The sequence below is a fragment of the Serinus canaria genome, chromosome 9 (assembly GCF_022539315.1).
Source record: "Serinus canaria isolate serCan28SL12 chromosome 9, serCan2020, whole genome shotgun sequence".
Classification (NCBI taxonomy): Eukaryota; Metazoa; Chordata; class Aves; order Passeriformes; family Fringillidae; genus Serinus; species Serinus canaria.
Window position 1 is genome coordinate 19544942 of NC_066323.1, and position 22919 is coordinate 19567860.

The 22919-nt window shown below is 52.6% G+C and overlaps 1 protein-coding gene across 1 annotated transcript in view; it reads left to right on the forward strand.

The window, feature by feature from the left end:
• EPHB1 (EPH receptor B1) overlaps positions 1-22919 on the forward strand; it is a 79275-nt gene that overhangs the window by 45232 nt on the left and 11124 nt on the right. Inside the window, exons 4-14 of the mRNA XM_030227046.2 lie at positions 3387-3542; positions 6572-6907; positions 9157-9338; positions 10967-11129; positions 13606-13714; positions 13923-13987; positions 17767-17889; positions 18966-19213; positions 19526-19741; positions 21851-22000; positions 22525-22718. Coding sequence (XP_030082906.2) covers positions 3387-3542; positions 6572-6907; positions 9157-9338; positions 10967-11129; positions 13606-13714; positions 13923-13987; positions 17767-17889; positions 18966-19213; positions 19526-19741; positions 21851-22000; positions 22525-22718 — 1942 coding nt within the window. The remainder of the gene's footprint in view (positions 1-3386; positions 3543-6571; positions 6908-9156; positions 9339-10966; positions 11130-13605; positions 13715-13922; positions 13988-17766; positions 17890-18965; positions 19214-19525; positions 19742-21850; positions 22001-22524; positions 22719-22919) is intronic.

The window sequence follows — 22919 nt, forward strand, 5'->3', positions numbered from 1 at the left end:
AATGCTGTCAGAGATGCACAGGGTGGGATTGTTCTGGTGTCTGAGCAGGGCCAGGAGCTGGATTGATGGTCCTTGGGGATCCCTTCCAGCTCAGCATATTTGAGGTTCTGTATCTCCCAGGTTCTGATGTTCTGTGACTCCCAGAGCTGCAGAGGGAAGTGACAGAGGGGACACAGCTTTGTGGTGACTTCACTGAGTGTTTGCCTTGTATGAGAGATGTGACACATCCCTCCTCCAAGCCTTTGAGAGGGGATAGGAGAGGTTCAGCTCTGGCTGGGAGTTCCCAGTTGTATCCAGCCCTGTGGCCATGTCCTTACAATCACCCCTTGGATGTGACAGTGACCTGCAGCTATTTCTCCCCCAAACTTCCACTGATGATATCTCTCTGCAAGAAGCCTGAGTTTCACCAGCCCCTCAATGATGTTCCCTCCCACCCCCAGACCTGTCAGCCCTGGAAGAGGAGTCCTGCTGGCAAACTGACACCTGGGATCTGCAGCATTCCTGGTGTGCAGGCAGGATGATGGATCCGTGGGCAGCTTTGGATTGTGGGGGGGTTAAGTGCTGAGCATCCTCCCTGCTGAGCAGCACGGATGAGTTCTGTGCCTCAGCATTTACAAACACACCCCTGGTGCCTAAATGTGAGGAAATGGATAGTTAAGCACATCATTAATCTTATCCAGCCCCCATAATCAACAATCAATTAATTCTCCTCCGGGCTGAAGAGATGCAGGTTGTGCCATAGCCTGGGCACTGGCAGAAAAGCCTGTTCCCACAGGGAAAGCTGAGGCAGAGCCTCATCCTGCACTTTTCTGACCCACTGTCATGGATGCAGACTTTGCCAGCTCTGGGAAGCTCTTGGAGCAGCCCTTAAATTAGGGCAAATGTTGCACTGGCCATTAGTGGGGTGATTTATTGCTCCCTGCTGGGCTCGAGTGCTCCATCTGAGCCTTGCACTTGGACTGTGAGTTTGCCATGTGAAGGATGATGGATCCCACCATGGCACTGCAGGGCCCTGGGGGTTTGTGCTGTGTTTTTGATATGAGGTTCATGGTTCAGCTCCCCCAGAAAGAGGAGACACAGGGGCAGCAGCCAGAGGGGAGTGCTGCACCCACAGCGTGTTTGGGAGGGAGGAGAAGGCATTCACCTCTCCAAAACTGTGGGAGGCTTTAGGCAAGCACAGTGTAATTACAGGAGAGAAAAGCTAATTGGTAATAATAGCAATTAAGAGCCACGTGCCTGCAGATTACAGGAATTTGTGGATGGGTGAAGTGATAAGGGAAACCTGTGGACACTGGGGTGCAGGGTGCCATGTTCAGGTGTTTTGACAAAGTGTCACTTGGATTAATTGTAATTAAACATTAACAAACCTCTCCAATCAACCCACCAACATGCCCTCAAGCTTTAAACTGGGGCTTGTTCATAGCACTGCAATCCTCTCATCATCCTCCTTCCCTCCTCCATCCTCTTCCATTAAAACACAGGTGGCTGTTCCCTGGTACCACTGCCCTCCCCTTCCTGTTCCTCCAAAGAATTTGGCATGTTTCAGTTGTGTTCTGACACATTCTCCAGCTCCAGAGCCCATAGATCCCCCTCTGCATGTCCCATGGGTGCTCCCCCTTCCTTTGGAAGCACAAGGCTGCTGGGACATGGTGGAGAGGGAGAGGTGAGGAGCTGGAGATGCTCTCCCAACCTTGGTGTTCACTTGTGGCTTTGTCTCCTGCCCTGTGTGTCTGTGTAACTCTGTACCTCCTTGTGCTGCTATGGGAATAGGGCTGTGTGTGTTGGGGAAGGATCTGAATCCCTCTGCCTTCTGCTGTGGAGCATCCTGAAGGTCCCCTCAAACCCTCTGGACTGTGTGGTGACCCCATGTGTCTCAGTGCACACTGCATGAGGTGCTGGATTATGGCCCCGAGTTCTTCCTTAAGATGTCACATGCATGGGATGGCTGTGGTGGGATGTGGAGACTCAGCAGTCCTCCTGTGATGGGGGAGAGGAAGGGCAGTGGGAGATGGTGGCTGGCTCCTCTGGAATGTCACATCCCCACCCAGCTGTCAGGGTCACTGCAAAGAGACAGTTCATTGCAGCCAGCTGTGTGCCTCAGGCTGGGGCGGGGGGGGGGGATCTTCTGAATAATAAAATTGTAAAATATTGTTTTGATTTATTCTTTTCTATCATCTGTTAATATCTGGGAAGGCTGTGTGAGCAGGAGGCCTTCATGAGTTTTGAATGACAGGTTAAAGGGCTCCAATAAAGATTAGATGGTCCACTATCTCCCAAGGAAATTGCATCAAAGTGGTTACTCCTGCTTGCTCCTATTAATTTCCTCTTCATGGCTGCTAGGAGATGCCTCATATCCTGATGCAGCAGACAGGGGCTAAGAGGCACTTTCCATTATCTCAATCATCGCCGTGTTTATGAGACACGTCGGGTGTTTCTCTGCAGAGCTGTGCCCTGGGGGATGGCATCACAGGGGCAGGGCTGGCACCACCCTGGTGTGAGGCCAGGAGCAGTCTGTCTTGGGCTGGATGGATGTCTGATCCCTTGGGTACGTGTGCCAAAATACAGATGATTCCCTTCTGCAGCCTTTGGTTCCATCAGGTTTTGTTGGATGTCAGGGATGGATGAGCATCATTCATCAGTGCCCATTGCTGAGGATGGGTGGGGTGGGGCGGAGATGAGGGACCCCATCCCTGTCACTCCATCCTCACCCTCTCTCCACAGAGCAGCGAGATGGTTGATTAATGAAACCTCCCCTGTGGCTGATTAAACCCTCACTGTAACTGGAACATCTTCTCTGTTATGAATTAGATGCCATTTCCTGCTTGAGTGAACTCTGAGGCTGGGAAGCTCCAGCCCCAGGCTGAGAGGGATGAACAGGACAAACCCATAACACACTGTCATGGGTGTCACACCGACTTTTTAATTAAATATTTAAATGTTGCATGGAGAAAGAACTATGGGTCCTGAGCCAGGCTGTTGGGGGTGGTGGAAAGGGACTGATCTGGAGAAGAGGAGCTGTCATGCCCCTGCTTGTCCATGTCCCCATGGGTGTTGTTGTGGGTGGGGGTCCCACAGCCCCCTGCCATATCCCTGCCTGGGTACAAGCAGTAGGAGCAAAACAGCTACTGCAGTCCCCTTGCTCTGCCTGGCTAAAGATTGTTGCCATGTGGTTGCAGTGTTTTTCTAGTGGCTTCAGGAATGATCCACAGCCAACATGGAAAATTCTGGCCATCCTAGGTTTACGGGTAGGTTCTACCCCATTTACAAGTGTGAAGCTTTACTGTTTCTCCTCTCCTTCCTTTCCACCTCATTCCAAGGGCAGGACCTGCTTTCCCCTTTGTCCAGGAACAGCTCAGTACCCAGCTGCTGTGCTCTCTCTCTTGCAGCCTGCCCTGCAGGGACGTTCAAGGCCAGCCAGGGCGCGGGGCTGTGCGTGCCGTGCCCCCCGAACAGCCGCTCCACCGCCGAGGCCTCTCCGCTCTGCGCCTGCCGCAACGGCTACTACCGGGCAGACTTCGACCCGCCCGCCGCCGCCTGCACCAGTGAGTATGGGGCTGGGGCTGGGGGCTGCAGGGCCTCCCCTCCCTCCTGGGGCAGCAGCAGGGATCAAGTCTCAATCCATGTAGAGTTTGTTTTATTTTCGTCCCCGCTGTGGATGGGAGGAAGAGCGCGGCTGGGTGGGCAAGGCGGAGGGATGGGGTGGCTCCACATCCCACCTTACTGGCAGCCTCTGGGATTTATACATTACCCAGGCAGCGGTGGTGATGGCAGGGAGATAGTCTCCAGGATAAATGGGGATTTAAAGTTATCTGCTCTGGCTGTCTTGTTCATAGTCTTGCAGATGGAGTATTTTTTAATAGGGGGAAGGCTGCATTAAGCATTGGTATTCAGCAATGCGTCGCTGCTCGGCTGCCTGCCCGAGCTGCCTGGCACGGCAGCAGTGTCCTCAAGCCTCTCTTTTGGTGGGAAGAAAGCCCAGGAGAGAGGAAAGAGCTGCTGTGCTCTTCAGCCTGCTGGAAACTCAGGCCTCAGTCCCCCCAGATAGACTCCAGGCCCTTGAACCAGCCTATTGTGGAGCTTTAGCACACGGATGCTCCAGAACCTCTGTGCTGGGAAATGAAGTGCTCAAAGCACACATCAAGGAAACAAGGAAAGGATTTGTGTGTTTTGCTGGATCACCTGAGCTCTCATACAGGTATTCAGCAGGTTGCACAACTACAGATAATCTACAGATCTTTATTATGCCTCGTTACATAACTGATTTACAACAGTGCTGTGCTATAGCAATACAGGAAAAAAGTCTCTTTGCTGATTTTTATTTCTTCTTGTCAGTGCTTGATTTTGTAGTGCTCCAATCTGAGGTGCCATCTGTTCACCCACAAAGTTTCTCTGTGTCAGAGGAGTACATAACATTGTGGAGCTACTGGCTGTGCCCTGGACTGGAACCCTTCCAAGGGTGATCCCTGCAGTTCCTGGGCCCCTGCCGAGGAGGGAAAGGGCTGCAATTAAAGTGGGAGGAATCTGGGGAGGCAGCAGTTTGCTGCTGGGAAAGGGAAGAAATAAGGGTTTTTTTCCTTTTTCTTGAAAAGATACTAACTGCTTGAGGTATGGAGGGAGGATTTGCATTAAGGCTGGTGAGACAGGTTGCAGATTTTTGGGGGTGACTCACTCATATCGATCCTGTTGAGCCTTTGTGAGTCCTGCAGCCTTGTTCCCCTGGGGAATCAAGGTCCTTCTCTCTGCTGCTGTCCCTGCTGTGGCCCCTACAACCCTCCTGTAACTCTCTGTGACATCTCCAGCATGGGGGAGCTTGGTAATGCTGTGGTGCCTCAGGTACAGGAAAGCCCTTTCCAGCAAGGATGCTGCACTGCTGGCTGCTCCACGACAGACGCTTTGACTCCTAAAGAGGAAAAGGGTTAAAGGGAATGGAATAATATTATCCTATTTTTTTTTTAAAGCTGCCATTTCTCTGGGCATTTTAACAAAATCTTTCATCTGCATTATCCATGGGAGCAGCTTAGAGAGGCTCCCAGAGTGTCTCCATGCAGAATGACCTCTCCATCCCACCAGCCATGTCACCATGGTGCTGATGAATCTGTCCCTGTCCAGCCCATCCCTGGCCACTCAACAGGGCTGATTTATCCACAGCCCTAACGATGTTCCCTGGCACACACACATGAGGAGGGCTCCCGTGGGATGGGTTTCCCCAAGACAGAGTGTGCTTCTCTCTCTTAACCCTTCCTTGCAGGTCAAGTCCTCCATCATTTTTATTGCTCCCTGTATCATGGCAAAGTCCTTTTTCTTTCTTGGAAGTGCAGCCCCCAGCCCAGACAGCATGAGGAATTTCTGCTTTCCTTATTTAGTATAACCAAGCAGCTGAATTTTGTGGTTTTGGCTGCGGAGCCATCCTGGCTGACCCCAGATCAGTCCGTGGGTCTGTGCAGTCGTGTGTTTGTACCTCAGGGCTGCTCTCCTGGGTTCCTCCTGAAGGGCCTGCAGCCCCGATCCGGCAGCGCTTGCAATCGGAGCGCATTCAATTCCCATCCTCTGAAGCATTTGCAGTGGCTCCTGGCAGCTCTGATCAATGCAATTTTCATCTCTTGTCCAACATGGGAGCTGCTTGCAAACCATGGAATGGTGCAGGCTTTCCTCCATGGTGCGAAATTCCCGGGTTTCCAGCTTGAGATATTGAACCCTTAATAGCCACTTTCCATTTTTGACTCTCTCTTCTCCTGCTGCTTCTCTGGTTCTCCATGGTGCTGGCTAAGTGATTTTTCTCTTGCTGGGATAATCTGCTCGAGGTGCTTCTCCATGTGAGCACTGCAGTTATCTCAGTATCTCCTGGTGGGATTAAAATGGGTCCAACTTCATGGATGGATCTGTGTGCATTCTACATGGAGTTTTTTTGGAGGCTTAAGTGGGTTTGTGGCATGGGAATTTGTTGCCATAATGTTTTCTGAAAAATCCCTTTGCCAGGATTTCTTCTCCTGAGAAGCTGAGAAGCCTCAGAGAAAAATGAAAACAATAGTTATTGATCCACTTCTCCTGTGTTTTTCTGCTTTGGAATGTGGTCTGGACATTGTTTACCAGCTGGTCATTGCTTGATTGGCTTCATGTGAGTTGTTTTAACTTAATGACCAATCACGGTCCAGCTGCGTCAGGGAGAGAGTCACGAGTTTTTCATTAGTATCTTTTAAAGCCTTCTGTAAGTATCCTTTCTCTATTTTTTAGTATAGTTTTAGGATAGCATTCTTTAATATAATATTATATTGTATAATAAAATAATAAATTAGCCTTTTAAAAACATGAAGTCAGATTCATCTTTCCTTTCCACGATGGGGGACCCCAAAAATACCACAAGAGTTGTTGTCTCCATCTGGGAAACTTGTTTGCATTGCAGGTGGTTGGTGTTGCCAATGTGGGAAGTTGATCCTGAGCTAAGCAAAGCTGTGGACATAAATCCCTCCTGAGGGAGGAGGTGTGGATACTGCAGAGCCCTGGGGTGTCCTTCCTGTGCTGGAGCCTCTGTGGGAGGGCAGGGACCTGTCTCAGTGCCTCTCCTTTCCCACAGGTGTCCCATCTGGTCCCCGCAACGTCATCTCCATCGTCAACGAGACGTCCATCATCCTGGAGTGGCACCCGCCGCGGGAGACGGGCGGCCGGGACGATGTCACCTACAACATCGTGTGCAAGAAATGCCGCTCGGACCGGCGCGCCTGCTCCCGCTGCGATGACAACGTGGACTTCGTGCCCCGCCAGCTGGGGCTCACCGACACCCGCGTCTTCATCAGCAACCTGTGGGCTCACACCCCCTACACCTTCGAGATCCAGGCTGTCAATGGCGTGTCCAGCAAGAGCCCCTTCCCTCAGCAGCACGTCTCTGTCAACATCACCACCAACCAGGCCGGTGAGTCCGGGTGGTGCCGGGGAGTTCGGCTGTCCTGGTGCCAGCTGCAAGCTCTGGGTCCAAAAGGAAAAGCTCCCAGGGTGTGAGGGTGTGTGATGGCTCTGGTGCCCCCAGCTCTGAGTGGGGAGAACAGCCAGGAGAAGAGGGAGGAAGAGGAATGGGGATGGGAAGGGTTGCCTGTGCCCTGGGCAGGGTGGGAGGGTTATCTGACACCTGCTTCTATCCCCCTCTAGATTGCTTGGGGATGAAATGGCATCACCATTTTGCCAGTTGGGAGAAGGGAGATGGGGTGAATCCAGCCTTAAAACACTGACTGTGTTACAGCACAGAGGGAGCAGCATTCCGGGGCTGAGTGCAGGCTCTGTCTCCTCTGGCACGTCCCTCTCCCATCATTTTCCTCATGTCTCCTTTTCCAGGCTCCCCTGCTCCCTTTCCTGTCCCCAGTCAGGCATCAGGAGCTGAATGAGCAGCTTTGGGTCAAACAGGGATGCTGGAGGAGTGGGTGTGCAGATGGCAAGGGGGCAGCTGGTCCTGGGCTGCCCTGAGGATCAGAGGGGATGGAAACCCATGGGCTCTGTGTTTAAAAGGGGAATGGGAATTCCTGCTTTGTGCCAGGGCAGGCAGCCTTCACCATCCTGCTCCCTCTGGATAGCACAATGGAGAAACCTGGTGTAAATATTTCAGTGTAAATATTTCAGTGTAAACCAGTGTAAATATTTCAGTCTCCTGGCTCCAAGGAATACAAATCTACACTTGTGCCTGGCTGGCATCACTGCCTGCTGAACCATGTACAGCCAAACCTGCCTCTTGTTTTCAGGCTTTTTTTTTTTCCTGGGGTGGATTTTGGGGGTGTTTCTTAGCTCTTCTCCCACCATGGGAAGGTGGGAAGAGCCAGGTCACCCTCATCTGTCTGTCTGTACCCCAGTGGTCCCTGTTTGTTTTGCAGAGGCTGATTACAAACATGGAAATGCTGGGCTGGAAATTCACCAGGGATATCCATGGCGTTGGTGCTCTCCCTCTAAAATCTCTTTGGCTTTGCAGAGGGTTTTTCCAAGCATTTCCCCAGCCCTATCCAAACTAATGGGAGTTAATAAAACAGCAATCAATCTGAGTGCCTAATTTCAGCCCACGAGCATATTCCTGGAGCAGATGTGGAGAGATTAAAAAAATAATACAGGATTAAGTATTCTGAGTAAACAAAGGCAGTGCTGAACTATCCACATCTTCCATTGGAACCATCAGAAACGGGGCTCCTGCCACCCCCAGGTTCCCTCCATGGCATGAGCCTGTGCCCCAGGCTGGTTGTGCTGGGTTCAGGTATTCCCTGGATTCACACACGGGAGGCATTTTCCCTGCCCAGCACTGTAGGCCTGGTGAGGGGGAGGAGGAGGGCAGAGATGGCTGGACTGGGAGCTGACTCTGTGGACAGGACATGCCAGTGCCCCTTTGGGTGTGGACAGACTTGGATACCTTTCTTTTGATAGGATTAAATGCAGGATTAGGGCTGTATTGGCTGGCTCTGCCCCTTATAATTGTAGCTTGGAGGGCACAAAGCATTTGGAAAAGGGTCTCCTGACTGATTTAGTGGCTCAATGCCTTTAATGGTGGAAGGACAGTGTTGCTGTTTTCCTGGGAGAAGCACATTTGGGTGCTGAGGATAAGCATCCCCTGAGAGCCCCTAAGAGCAGCCCCAGCAGCTTCTCTGGAGCCAAAGTTAGGCTGGGATGTCCCTGCCCTGGTTCTCTGTCACTGTCCTCAGGGTGGGCAGATTTTTGCTCCCACATCCCATGTCTGAGAGCACATGGGATGGCAGTTGTGGTACAGCTCCCTGGGTGCTGAGTGCTGGCTCCCCAGAGAGGCTGTTACAGCAAAAGATGTCACACACAGCTGGACCCTGTCACCAAACCTTCGTTTGCCTCAGTAGGGAGAGCTTTGCTGTGTTTCTTCCACCATGGGAGACATCCTTGGAGCAAGCAGTCCCAGGGAGAAGGAACACCAAGGATTTCCAGGCCCCTAATTAAAAGGAGCAGTTGGTTTAAATAGCAGAATTCCCTCAGTGACTTGCTGTTCTGCTTCCATGTAAAACTGCTGAGATGCCAGTCTTCCCACTGCTAATGAGTGAGCTGCTCCCGAGGGGAATCCAACCACAGGCATGGGAGATCTGGGATGCCGTGGGGATTTCCCCCCCTGCAAGGCCACTTTCCCACCCCTCTCCATTAATTTTCCCTCGCTCCCCTCTTCCTTGGCAGCCCCCTCCACCGTGCCCATCATGCACCAGGTGAGTGCCACCATGAGGAGCATCACTCTGTCCTGGCCCCAGCCTGAGCAGCCCAACGGCATCATCCTGGACTACGAGATCCGCTACTACGAGAAGCTGAGCCGCATCTGCACGCCCGACGTGGGCAGCACCGTGGGCTCCAGGCCGGCCCCGGTGAGCCCAGGGGAGCCCTGCCCTGGGGGCTGGGCTGGGGCATCGGGGCAGGGGCAACAGCAATGGGCTCTGAGACAGGCTCTGCTGGGAATGGGCAGGCAGGACAGGCACCAGGTCACCTGAGCTGCCTCCAGAAGGTGGGAGTGGGTTGTGACTGCAGAAGCTAAATCACAGAACCGGAGTCACAGAGCAGCTTGAGTTGGAAAGGATCTTAAAGCTCAGCTAGTTCCACCCCCCCTGCCATAGGACACCTTTCACTAGGTCGGGTTGCTCAGAGCCCTGTCTGACCTGAGCCATTCCTTCCCTGTGGCAGCATTTGTCCAGCACACCAGTGCCTGTGGCTGCCTTGGCTCTGGTATTTGCTAGGATGAGCAGGGACCTGAATCATGGGGATGGCATCAGGAGGAGGGGAGGGGGTTGGAGAGGACCTGGGAAGGTTATGGAGGTTGTCCCTGACCCAGGTCACTGCCTGCTATGGTGCTGTCCCTGGCAGCTGTCCTGTCCTGCAGGGGTCACGCTTCCAACCCCTGCGATGAACCGTGCCTGGTCCAAGCTGTTCCATCTCTCCTGTGTCTCGCCAGCTCTAATGAATTCCTCTAAGTATGAATAATTAGATGATCTCACCAGCAGCCTCTTACCAGCAAAGCACTGGGGAACGTGGTAAAAAATGACAGTGGAGACGCATGAGGTTTCCAGCCAGGTCTAGGCCAAGGACCTGTGCCAGCAGAGCAGGACTGCAGGGGCTGGGGATCTCAGCAGAGAGTTGCCCTTGAACCTGCTTGAGCAGGGTCTCATAGGGCACATTATGGTGTTTAGTGGAATAACAGAATGGTTTGGGTTGGAAGAGACCTTAAAGTTCGTTCAGTTCCAACCCCCGTGCTGTGGGCAGGGACATGAGGTTTCCATAACTGTGGGATGTTTCTGAAATGCACAAGGACGTCAATCATTTGAAGAGGAGGAATCTGTTGTTCATAAATTATTTTTGCTCTGGATGATTTTATTGTTTCCCTCTGCTACTCCATGCTCCCTGCTCTGGTGGGACCCGGGGGCTGCCTGGGAGGCACATGCTGCAGGGGCCTCCCCAGTTCCTCATGGGTCCTGTTTTATTAAATCATAGAATGTCCTGAGTTGAAGGGACCTTGAAGCTCATCTTATTCCACCCCCTGCCATGGGCAGGGAGACTTTCCACTAGCCCAGGTTGCTCTAAGCCCCAGCCTGGCCTTGGACACTCCCAGGGATCAAGGGCAGCCACAGCTGCTCTGGCCTCACTTCCCTCACAGGGAGAATCTCTTCTGAATATCCAACCTAAATGTACTCTCTGCCATGCCCCCTTGTCCTGTCACTTCAGGTCCTTATAAATATCCCTTCTTGCAGCTCCCTCCAGATACTAGAAAGCCACAGTTAGGTCACCCCAAAGCCTTCTCCAGGCTGAACAATCCCAATTCTCCCGTCCTTTCCTGTGGGATCCTCTGAGTCGGGGACGCTTCTGACACAGAACCAGAGCCTCTCCCTTATCCCCCTTCAGCCAAAACCCATCCCCGCCCTCAACAGGGACAGCTGGGCTGCATTCCCGCTGCCCTCCCAGTGTCCCTGTCCCACTGAGGGTGGCTCTCTCTGGGTGCCCGCAGGACCACAACGAGTACAACTCGTCCATGGCGCGCAGCCAGACGAACACGGCGCGGCTGGAGGGGCTGCGGCCCGGCATGGTCTACGTGGTGCAGGTGCGCGCCCGCACCGTGGCCGGCTACGGCAAGTACAGCGGCAAGATGTGCTTCCAGACCCTCACCGACGGTGAGTGCGGCCGGGGTGCTCCAGCCTCGTGCTCTGCTGGGAGGGAAGGAGCTTGTGTGCACAAAGCTCTGTCCCAGTGGCGTGGTGATACCTCCAGCTTTGTGCTCTGATGGGATGGAAGGAGCTTGTGTGCACAAAGCTCTGTCCCAGTGGCATGGCAGTGTCTCCACGTGCTCTGATGGGATGGAAGGAGCCTGTGTGTGTACAAAGCTCTGTCCCAGTGGCATGGCAGTGTCTCCACGTGCTCTGATGGGATGGAAGGAGCCTGTGTGCACAAAGCTCTGTCCCAGCAGGCAGCGTGGCAGGAGCGGGTGATTTACAGCGGTGTCTCATTAACCGCCGGCGGGAGGAGCGATCCGCTCTCAATCTCCCAGCTCCAGCTTTTCCCCTGCTATTTATTTCTGTCTCTGCTGCCTTGAGCTGTGGGGACAGATGCCCCTGGCACCAGCTGTGGGTCTGGCACGGTGTGATGGGATGGGTGGAGGGTTGTAGACTCTTGGAGGAAGAGTCTGGGATACTTGGAGTCCATCTGAGCCATCAGGGCAAAGCTGGGATGGTCAGACCCATCTGAAGGCTGATTTCCCATGCCAGAGGGGTGTGTTGGGCCAGCTCATGACCTTCATGGCTTCTTCTGGCCCCAGCCCTTCCCTGCACCCACAAACACTGGCTTCCTTTAGAAACTGCTAACTCATGGGAGTGTTTTCCATTAATCCCAGCTTCAGAATTTATCCAGAAGTTGGTGAGTGAAGCAGGTCCTGTGTCATGGTTCAGAATGGGAGGAAATTTAGGGAAGTGAAATTAGTGAATTTAGGGAAATTTCAAAATTGGGGAAATCTTGAATTGGTGAACCAAAACAACTGCATTCTTCTACCCCTGGGCCAGCTGAGAGCCCATTCCCTGTTGCTGTTGGTGTGGTTCCTTCTCTGTTTAGGTGACATCCATGGCTCCCAGCCTCACTGCCTGTCTTTCCTAAGGCTTTTCTTCTTCCCTAAAATGGGTCACCCCAAGCATGCATTCATGTTGAGTGCCAGCTGGGGTGGGAAGAGGAAAACCATGCTGGGTGACCAAAGGGAAGGAAATGTTAATAAACCCCCCTCCAATGCCTCAAATATTCAGGATTAGAGAAGCGAGAAGAAAAATCCTGCCTCAAATAAGCAATTAATTGAAATTTAATAAGAATGGATTGTGTAGCTTATTAAATAATAATTGATTGTTAGATGAGAATTTCTCAGGATTTAAGCAGCATGCAAGAGATAAATCTAGTTGCCAGTAATTAACTGCAGAGTAGAAAATACAGATAAAAGGTAGAAAATACAGATAAATGCTTTCTTTTGGATGAGTTTTATTTTAACCCTTGCATGTGGCTGCTGGTACAGCCTGGCAGACCTTGATGGAGCAGTTGGAGAGAGGGATATTTCTGGAATGCTGTAGAAGCCCCAGGAATGTGAGATCTACTGGATACTGCCTGTTGGGAGTACCCACACCAGTTATGGGGAAGGGAAAAATGGGAGAGACACATGGAGGGTGCCTGTAGCTTTTTGGAGTTCCCCCAGGCATATCCAGTCCTCCTAGTGCTACCTTGGCTTTCACCCCAGCCTGCTGCTGAAGGATGCAGGGGTGGCTGAGCAGACAAAGGAGGTTCCAAGGGATGCTTGGTGGGGAAGGGATGCTGTGGGTGCCATGGCTCTGCAGAAGGACTTGTCTCATGTTGAGATATTAAAACCTACAAGCAGACCTGTGGTGAGGGTTCCCAGGTTCTCCTGAGCCTCACTCCCAAAGTTCACCATTGTATGAACTTTGATATAAATTGTGTGAACTCTCTGATGTCTGATCTGGGTGGAGTCTTGGCACAGCATTCTCTGGCTAGCTTGCTTATTAATGGTGTTCTCCTCCTTTCCTACAATGTGTAGGAATTTTGTGTCTGTGAGACCCCATGTTAAAATTGGTGTAAGTGGCCAACAGGTTTAAATCATAGAGTCTCAAAAAGGTTTGGATTGGAAGGGACCCTAAATCTCATCTTGTTCCAACCCTCTGCCATGTGCAGAGACACCTTCTGGTAGATCAGGTTGCTCAATACGTGAATTTATTGAGGAAATAGAAATGCCAAAGCCATGGACAAAGCCACCTTGCAAACCTAATCTCTTTGGGAAACTGGGCCCACGCACATTGGATGTTACTTCCAGAATCTTCTCTCTCCTGCCTTTAAGCCAAAGGTGTGTGAGCCAAGCCTGGCAGTCCTGCCCATTTCAACATGACACTGGCTTAACCCCTGCCTTTAAGCCAAAGGTGTGTGAGCCAAGCCTGGCAATCCTACCCATTGCAACCTGGCACTGGCTCATCCCCTGACTCAGCTGACCCCCCTTGTCCCACTGCCTTGGGAGCAGCACCCTTGGGATCAGAGGGGATCCCTTCCCAAGGGCTGCTCTCACTCCGTGAGGTGCCAGGGAGGATTGACCCCATCCCTCTTCCCTCACAGACGATTACAAGTCAGAGCTGAGAGAGCAGCTGCCCCTGATTGCGGGGTCTGCAGCGGCCGGGGTGGTCTTCATCGTCTCCCTGGTGGCCATTTCCATCGTCTGCAGCAGGTGGGTCCCTGTGGGATCAGTGTCCCTGGAAGGGGGTGGTGCTAAGGTGCAGATTAGGGGTGGAAAGGGTGGGGTGGGAAGATCCATGTGGCCAGGGGAAGCAGCACGATGCCACTGCTCATGGAGTGTTGGTGGCAGGGGAGTGGTTTGGGGCCACCAGCATCTGCTGCTGCCTGAATCCTGGCTGTTGTCTCCCCTGTTCTCCCAGGAAGCGTGCCTACAGCAAGGAGGCCGTGTACAGTGATAAACTGCAGCACTACAGCACCGGCAGAGGTGAGCAGGGAAAGTGGGAAAAGCAAATGGGAGACGCTCCCAAACCTGCACCCACTTCTCCCCTTCCAAGGGGGACTGGGGGGTGGTGGGAGCCCCATGGCAGATGGACAGGACCATAGGGTGGGAGTGGAGATTTCCACATGTGTCTGTCAGGGTGTGGGGGAGGGCGGGCTGCAGTGGTCCAGCACTGTGGGTGGGAAAGAAGAGTACCAAGAGGGATCTGGAGAATGATGATGGATCTGGGGAATGATGATGGATTTAGGGGTATGTCAGGGGCAAGGGGGATGTAGGGGACAAGGGATGGGCTGATGATGCTGTGAAGAGTCCCAAAGGAGGAAAGAAGGGAGAAAGGTGGTGTTCAGAGGGAAGGTGAGCCCCTGATCTCCTACCACAGGCTCTGCCTGGGTCTGGATTGATGCTGAGCTGTTAGAGGGATTCTGGATTTTGGGAGCTTGGCTGGGGTTGCTAGCATTGCTGCTGCCCTGGCTGTGTGGCTGATGCTTGCTCTGGGAAGGATGTGCAGCCAGTGACTGGGAATGTTTAACTGGCTTTGGGCTGCTGATTCCCTTGGAAAACAATTAGGAGAGCCTGAGCTTTTCCTAGGAGACCTCTGTGGCTGGTGGAGCTGTGCACCAGAATTAATTTCTGATGTATTTGTGTGTAATGTCTGCTCTGGTGCCCCTCCAGCAGCCAGCACTGCAAATGAAAATAAAGAGCAGGTTTGGGGGCCAGGATTTTCTTGGTGTCCATGGTTTCCATGTCCCATCCTTGTGGGATGTAAATCCCACTTACACTCTCCTAGAGTTGCTTCCCAGGTACAGTTTGCTTGTGGGAAGAACCATCTTGGTCCTGGGTGCCTCCTTTTGGGAAAGAGGTGTGGGATGCAGGGATGGAGGAAGGGTGAGTGGGGAAGGCAGGGAGCAGTATGGGTGAGCAGAGGGGAGGAATGGGGATGGAGCAGTCAGCCTGGCTGAGAAGAACAGGAGGGCTGGAGAGAGCTAAAGAGGGAGTAGAGATAAGCAGGAGAACCCAGCCAAAAAAGCAAAACACACAGGATCTCTTTAGACCCCGGTGGCAGCACTTTGGGGGGCCCTGAGCCTCCTGGCAAACAATAAACTGTTTTCCAAACATCACTGGGTGATGGCAGACCTGTGCTTTTCCTCCCTCTTTTCTCCATGTTGTTGCACTGTGGGGGGCAGGGCAAGGTTAATTTGATGCCTGATGGATAAACTCACATTAGGCTGCAGACAGACTGATTTTTCACATTTTCCCCCTGTTTTGAAGCATTTCCTACTACATATGCATCCCTAGCTGGCTCCAAGCACCCCAAAATTCAGGATGCTCAGCCTAGGCAGGGAAGCATTTGAAGCATGTGCCTGTCCTGTGTTTCTAAACCTGAGGGCTGTGATGACTGGTGTCAGAAATCCAGGGTGCCAGCAATACCCTGTCAAGGTTAGTGAGCCTCTGGGCACTCTGTCAGTGCAGAGGCTGGAGCAAAACAGGTGGGAAATTTGTGGTGAGCAACTAATGGAGTAATGAGAGCATCCTCTGGAACAAATCACCATGTGTTCAGTGGCACAGCAATTACAGCCTCCCAGCACAGCTCTGCCATCCCTCCAGCAGCCCCCTGGGATCACCTGCTGCTGGTAGAGTGCTCCAAGTGGATTTTGGGGTGAAATGGGGGTGTCTCAGGGTGTAATTTTTTTGTGGTTTATCCTTCCCATTGCTTCACTGGGAGCTTTGAGAGTGGGGAAAGAGGAAAAAAATGCCCTGTTGAAGCACCAGCAGTCAACAGGAAGGGTTTTTCTCTGTCCCCATGATATTTATTGCTAAGGAAGCATGATGCCAGGAGGAATTGGCTGCTGGAGTCAGGGTCATGGTGCAGAGCGCTTCAACTTTGGAAGAGTGGTAAAAAATTTGCCCATGTCTGCAGTAGTGAAAAATGGCCTAATCCAGTTTTCAGGATTCTTGGGATGATTTTAAGAGCACAAAGCTCTTTGCAGGTGGGCTCACCATGGGTGCCTTCGGTGGTGCACTCCAGTACCTGGAATTTCACCCAGCTTTTGCTGGGGTGGGAATGATGAGATGGGGTTAATACTGGCACAGATGAGGAGTGGGTTTAGGTGCCCAATTCCTCATTTGGATGGGATGAGGGGGGAGCTCATCGTGGCAATTAGTGAGCCTATGGACACATCAGAGGGTGTTTGAAAACCAGCCTGTGTTGGCAGGGAAGAGGAAACTTGGGCATTGTTTTCTCCTCTGTTCTTTCAATATTTTGATCAGTGAGCTAGTCTCTGTTACGATCCTGTAAATCCCTTTGTAATCCTGGCTGGAGCATCAGCTGCTCTTGTAAAAGAATTTATGGGGCAGTTAAAGTGTATGAGACAGAGCCATAAAGGGATTTATGAAGTGGGAGATGCACAGATGGCTTCATTGCAGCCTCCCCTGCCTCCGAGGTGCAGAACTTGTGCCCCAAAGGCCCCTTTTGGGGGTGAGGATGCTCCTGCCTGGTCCTTCCTGAGTCCTCAGTGCCCCACAGCTCTCTCCTGGTGGCTGTTTGGCCCTAGCAGTGCCCACTGTGAGGCTTTCATGCTTCCTCCTGAATTATTTCACAGCTGGGAGCTGATTTAGATTCTTGGTGCAGAGGTGATGCTGTGGTCCATGCATCCAAGTGTATGCCAGCTCTGGAGGGACTCTGGGAAGCACTGGTGTGATGGGATCATGGCCATGGAAAGGTCCTGAGAGGTGTAACTGAGGGCTCTTAAACCCTATAAGGGCGAAGTACCTTGGGGAGGGGACTGGGCAGCAATGTCCCTCCTGGTGTCCTCCAGAGATGATCTTGGGGGGCTGCTGTGCCACCCACAGTCCCCTTTTTGGGTGAGAAATGGCACAGGAAGCTGACCTCCCCAGGGGGACACCACAGCCCGTTGCAGGTCCCTTTTGGGTGGCACTGCAACACTGGTGTCCTCATTGTGCCTCGCCACTGTGCTCTTGGCAGCTCTGTAAGCCCCTGCCATCCAAACGTGACATCTGCAAACCCATTTGGGATATCTGGGGACCTGTTTCTGCTTTTTCCCCTTGGAAAGGGGCAAGAGCCCACTTTCTGCATGTCCCTGCAGCGTGGCCAGATCCTGTGACCACACATTGCCTCAGGCTTGGGACCACATGTGTGTCCCGGCGTCCAGCCAAGGCGTATTTCACGGATCCACACCGGTTGTTGGTTATAATTGCTGCACTCTGTCAATTTAGTAGCAGCCACAAAGCCATCAGAGGCCTTTTTGGGTAAATAAATATTTCTTCACTAACACGTGGAGCCTCGTAAAGCCTTCACTGTAAAGCCAGTGTGCTGTAGTTCAGGTCTGTAACTGCTCCCATTGCCATGGAGGAGAAGGAGGAAGGATAATGGGAGAGGAGTGCAGGGCAGAGTTGGGTGAATTGGTGGCCTGAAGGGGGGATGATAAGGGTCTGGGTCGGTGAGTACAGAGATAGTAGCCACTTAGTGGAGAGTGTGGGGACAGAAGGGTCTCTGGTTCTTGGCCCTGGTACAACTGCTGTTGGTTTTCCAGGCTGCCCAGAGACCATGGGGATCCACTGCATCTGGCATTGTTCAACACCGCGTCGGATGGGGCTTGGAGCCAAGTGGTTTAGTGGAAGGTGTCCCTGCTCATGAGGGATGGTATGGAGGAAACTTTGAGCTCCTTCCAACCCAAACAATTCTATTAACTCTGTTTCTGTAATTCTCTCCCTTTTGCTGTTGTTCCTATCTTCCCTGTGACAAGGGTCTCCAGGGATGAAGATCTACATCGACCCCTTCACCTACGAGGACCCCAACGAAGCCGTCCGAGAGTTCGCCAAGGAGATTGATGTGTCCTTTGTGAAGATTGAAGAAGTCATTGGGGCAGGTGGGTCTCTCTGTGTCCTATAGCCCATCCTTCCCTCTCTGCTGCTCCTGTGTGGCTGTGCACCCACCTGGAGCAACTCTGTGGGGGAGCACACGTGGTCCTTCACCTGGAAGGCCTCAATGAAGCCTTGAAACATCAGGCTTTCCTGGGTTTGTGGTGGGTTACGGTGGACATGAGGTTGTTTCATGCCCTCAAAGTTCCTCTGAGCGGGGAAAGGCTCCAAGAATGTATTCACTGGTTGACCATAGGGCTTCTTGGGATTTTCCACCTGGCTTTTCCATGAGATAACAAGAAAAAAGCTTGACCTCACTGTAGTCTGTGCCATACTCCCCTGCATATGTATATATACACACACATGCGTATGTGTGTCATCTGTGCTGTTTTATTGCCATTTTTAAATAACTGTGTCATACTCTTAGAGGAGAAAGTGAGAAGCCAGGGAGGGGAAGCTGTGAGGAAGCAATGAGTCAGTTTGTTTGGGATCAAGTTCAGCAATGTATCACCTGCCCTTTGCTGCTTATCAAAGCAGAGTGGCTGCAAACATGGCTTAAATGTAATCCCTCCACAGGCAAATTTTGCTTTGGTGAAGTGAAAGCCCTCCTGCATTCTCTGTATTTTAAATCAGAGAGCGGCAATGTAAACAGCCCAATTATTTCCCACCCCAAGATAAGTGATGTGCAGAAAGGCAGCCAAGATTAACAATACTGACACCTGATATTTGAGATAGTCCTTAAATGTGGATGCACTTTCCCTGCAAATCCTCCTTGTGGGGGTTTGCACAGGTGGCTGCCTGTGTCGATGTTGGGCTCTGTCACCTTGAAGAAGGTTGCAAACCTAAACAAGTTCCCAGTAGCAGACACTGGCCCTTTTAAAGAGGACAGTGGGCAGATTTGTAGAGGAGAGCATTGCTGAAGTGTGAATTGGCTGCCATTTCTCAGCTGGGCAAAGTCTCCTTGCTCTTTGCAATGTTTAGTGTGGAGGATGGAGGTGGTACTCTGGTGTTGATTGATCAGAGGTTGGACTCAGTGATCTTGGAGGTCATTTCCAACCTACACGCTTCCCCCTTGTGCTCACAGGAGAGTTTGGAGAGGTGTACAAAGGGCGCCTGAAGCTGCCAGGCAAGCGGGAGATCTACGTGGCCATCAAGACGCTCAAGGCTGGCTACTCAGAGAAGCAGCGCCGCGATTTCCTGAGCGAGGCCAGCATCATGGGCCAGTTCGACCACCCCAACATCATTCGCCTCGAAGGGGTGGTCACCAAGAGCCGACCGGTCATGATCATCACAGAGTTCATGGAGAACGGCGCCTTGGACTCCTTCCTGCGGGTAATTTAGGCTGTAATGGATCTCCCTGGCAGCTCGGAAGTGATTCCCCATGAGGTGGGGCCCACCTGGGCTGTGGGATTTGGGAATGAGATGTTGGTGTCCTGTTTGTAAATCCCAGCCTGTTTGTTTAGTTTGGGAGCTGGCTGGAGTGTGCCATACATTTCCAAAATGTGTCTTTTGGGGTGCTTACTGCTGCTGTAATCAGGTGGGGCAGCTGGAGTCCTCTGGGGAGGTGCAGCATCCTCCTGAGTGGCCCTGGTCCCACTGTGGGATCTGCAGGCTCACCCCAGTGCCTGCTCTTTGTGCTTGCAGCAAAACGATGGGCAGTTCACAGTGATCCAGCTGGTGGGAATGCTCAGAGGGATTGCTGCTGGGATGAAGTACCTGGCGGAGATGAATTATGTGCATCGAGATCTGGCTGCCAGGAACATCCTGGTCAACAGCAACCTGGTGTGCAAAGTGTCCGACTTTGGCCTCTCGCGCTACCTGCAGGACGACACGTCTGACCCCACCTACACCAGCTCCCTGGTAGGTACCTCCTGCAGGATGTTCTCCTGCCCAGCACTCCCTGTGTCCTGCACCTGCTGAACCTGGGAGGAGGGTGCTGGGTGTACAGTCTGCCATGGGTGGGAGTACTTCATGAGTGTCCCCACCACAGAGGGCTCATGGTCCAGAGGTCCTGGCTGTAGTTTCCACAAATTATCCTCTTTTCCCTCCTTTCTCTTCCTTCTTTTTAGAAGTTTGCCACCTCCCTCCTCCCTAAGAACCGTTCTGCCTTCTGCAGCTTACAGATAAGCTTCTTCCCTCTCCTGTGTGGAGGAAAGGTGCACAGAGGAGTCTCTGGAGAGACAGGAAGGGGAGGCAGGGAGATCACAGCATCTCCTGGCAGCGCAGCGATGGTGTTTTAACACCCCTTCCCCCAGTGCACTGGGTCTGGTCTGCTTTGAGTCTGGTCTGCTTTTTCCTGCTGAAAACTTGTTCCATGCATAAATTAAAGAGCCAAGTCTAACGGGAGCTCTGCCATTCCCCAGCCATTCTTCTCCTCCTTAATTAACTCATTTGTAGGTAACAGCAGCTCTCTTCTCCCCCTGCTCCTGGCTACCCCAGGGGACTCCCAGCTCCCCACCGTGGCCATTGTCCTGCTTGTGAGCCCCTGAGGGATGTTAAGGACGATCAGAGGGGAAAGGGATGAGCAGCAGGCTGGCCTCATCTAATGGATTAATAGAAGAGTGTGAGGTGGGTGCTGGCACGAGGCTGCACCAGCTCCTGCCAGAGAAGTTCCTTGGGCTGCTGAGCTCTGCCTGAGTTCCAGAGCTGCCAAAATGGGAAAGCCAGGGACATGCATTTAAGGTTGACTCAATGTTTTGGCCCAGTTGCAGCTCCTCCCTGTCCCTGCCCTGCTCAATGGGATGTTCCTGTTCCCCCCAGACCTACCCCACTCCCTGCCCAGACCCTTCCTGTAGGCAGCAGCCTTTGAGCAGACACCCAGCTTTTATTTTTCCTTCAAAGACCCCAGCAGTAGCTGTTGAGATGAGGCATGAATTAGTCTTTTCCCCACCTTCAGAGATAAAAAGAGATTATCTCATCTGTGTTTTTATTTAATTTAGGCCATAATAGATCTCCCTGGCAGCTGGGAAGTGATGCTGTGCCTGCGATTGCATCACTCTGCCTCCCACAGCAGGCTTTTCGCTCTGGGGAAAAGGCAGGAAAAACAACCTAGCAGTTAATTTCTCCATTTGTAGTTATTCAAATCAAATTTTTTGCCATTCATCCTTCAAGAGCGGCTGACGCGTCCTCGGAAAGGCTGTGGAAAATGATTGTGCTAAACGATTCACAGTGCAGTCCTGCCCCCAGAAAATTCATGTGTGTCTGTGGTTTTCCTTATCCCTTGGCTTTTTTTGTGGTTATTTTATGGAGCTTTCCCAGGGCGCAATCCCTCTGTGCATGCTGCTCCTCCTCACATCCCTGCGCCCTTGGCATGGCCTTTGGCCCTAGGATCTGCCCTGACTTGGAGGGGTGGCTTAAGATGCTGAGTGTTATTTTGAGCCTTTGGGAGAAATGAGGAGCTCACTGCCAAAGGCACTTTCCTACACCAGTGCTTTCCTTTGGGTTTTAAAGGTGTTTTGCTTTTTGCCTTCCACTCCAAACGTAGGGCTGGAAGGACCCTCTGGCAGCTGTGGAGTCCAGATGAATCTGTAGAGGATGCTTTTAGTTAATCCTTGTTTCCATTGAAGGCCAAGGGATGGGGATGCCTGTGGCTCCTCATCTATAACAAGCACTAGCCCAGTTGTGCTTAGCCTTGTCACCTGGTGACTCCCTGGGAAGGGACCTGGGGACAGGCCACTGTTGTGCTGGGTCCTGCACGGCAGCTGGAGTGGGGTGGTGTCAGTCAATGGGGTAAATCCTTGGATAAACCCATTTGTTTTGTTCAGCTAAGCCATTTTAGGCAGATACATTCATGCAGTTGTTTTGGCTCCTGCCTCCTCGTCCCATCAGGTGCCACCTGCCCGTTCCTTGGTGGGGGTCCCCAGGAAACCATGGTTTGAGGTGTGTGGAATGGCCCTAACCCTCACTCATGGGCATCCAGCCTCCTCTGTCTAGGGAGACATTTCTCAGCTGAAGTCCCTTTTTCTGTAGGGGGGCAAGATCCCTGTCAGGTGGACAGCACCGGAGGCCATCGCCTACCGCAAGTTCACCTCGGCCAGCGACGTCTGGAGCTACGGCATCGTCATGTGGGAGGTGATGTCGTTCGGGGAGAGGCCCTACTGGGACATGTCCAACCAAGATGTAAGCCCTGGGGGTCATCCACACTGCTCTGGGGGCCAGGGGGTGGGTGATCATTCCCAAAAGAAATCCCTGCCTGAAGTGCTCTCTGCTCCTTCCTGGAGCCTCAGGAGCACTCGGTTTGGAGATGAAACAGGCTGGTGAGTGAGAGGATGCAAGGAGGGAAATTGGAAAGAAAAGCCAGTGGGCTGGTAATTGGACTTCAGCAAGCTGCAGAGCCTTTGAAAATGTTCAGAGGGTTTACGAGCGGGGAAGGAGCTTTGGAAGTGTGACTGCTGTACTCTGGCAAGATCCGCCGAGATAATGAGTGGCAGCTCTCTGCTGGGAGGAACTGCAGCCGCGGAGCATCAGAGCACAGATTAACCTCGGGGAGCACCCGGCTCCTCCCGCTCCCTTGGCTGCTGATCAGCCGGGCTGGCTGTCCCTTCCTGGCTGCTTGCAGCCCCTCTGCCTGCCCAAGCAGCTCCGGGAGCCCTCCCAGTCCTTTATCCCTTCATCCACTTTCCCCCTCACTCATCCGTCCCCAGGTCATCAACGCCATCGAGCAGGACTACCGGCTCCCGCCGCCCATGGACTGCCCGGCCGCCCTGCACCAGCTGATGCTGGACTGCTGGCAGAAGGACCGCAACACCCGCCCGCGCTTCACCGAGATCGTCAACACCCTCGACAAAATGATCCGCAACCCGGCAAGCCTCAAAACTGTGGCGACCATCACCGCTGTGTGAGTGCCGGCCGTGGGGATGCTCCCTGCCACCATCCCATGCCATGGGGAAAGGTTCCCCGAGCGCCTCGAGGATCCATAAATCCTTAGATGGGGGCGGGGGGGTTCTGTCTTCACTCTGCCTGACAGTCAGACAAAGAACACGCAGTTTTCAGCCAAGCAACGGCAATAATTCTTTGCTATTGATTCTTATTGTCTGTG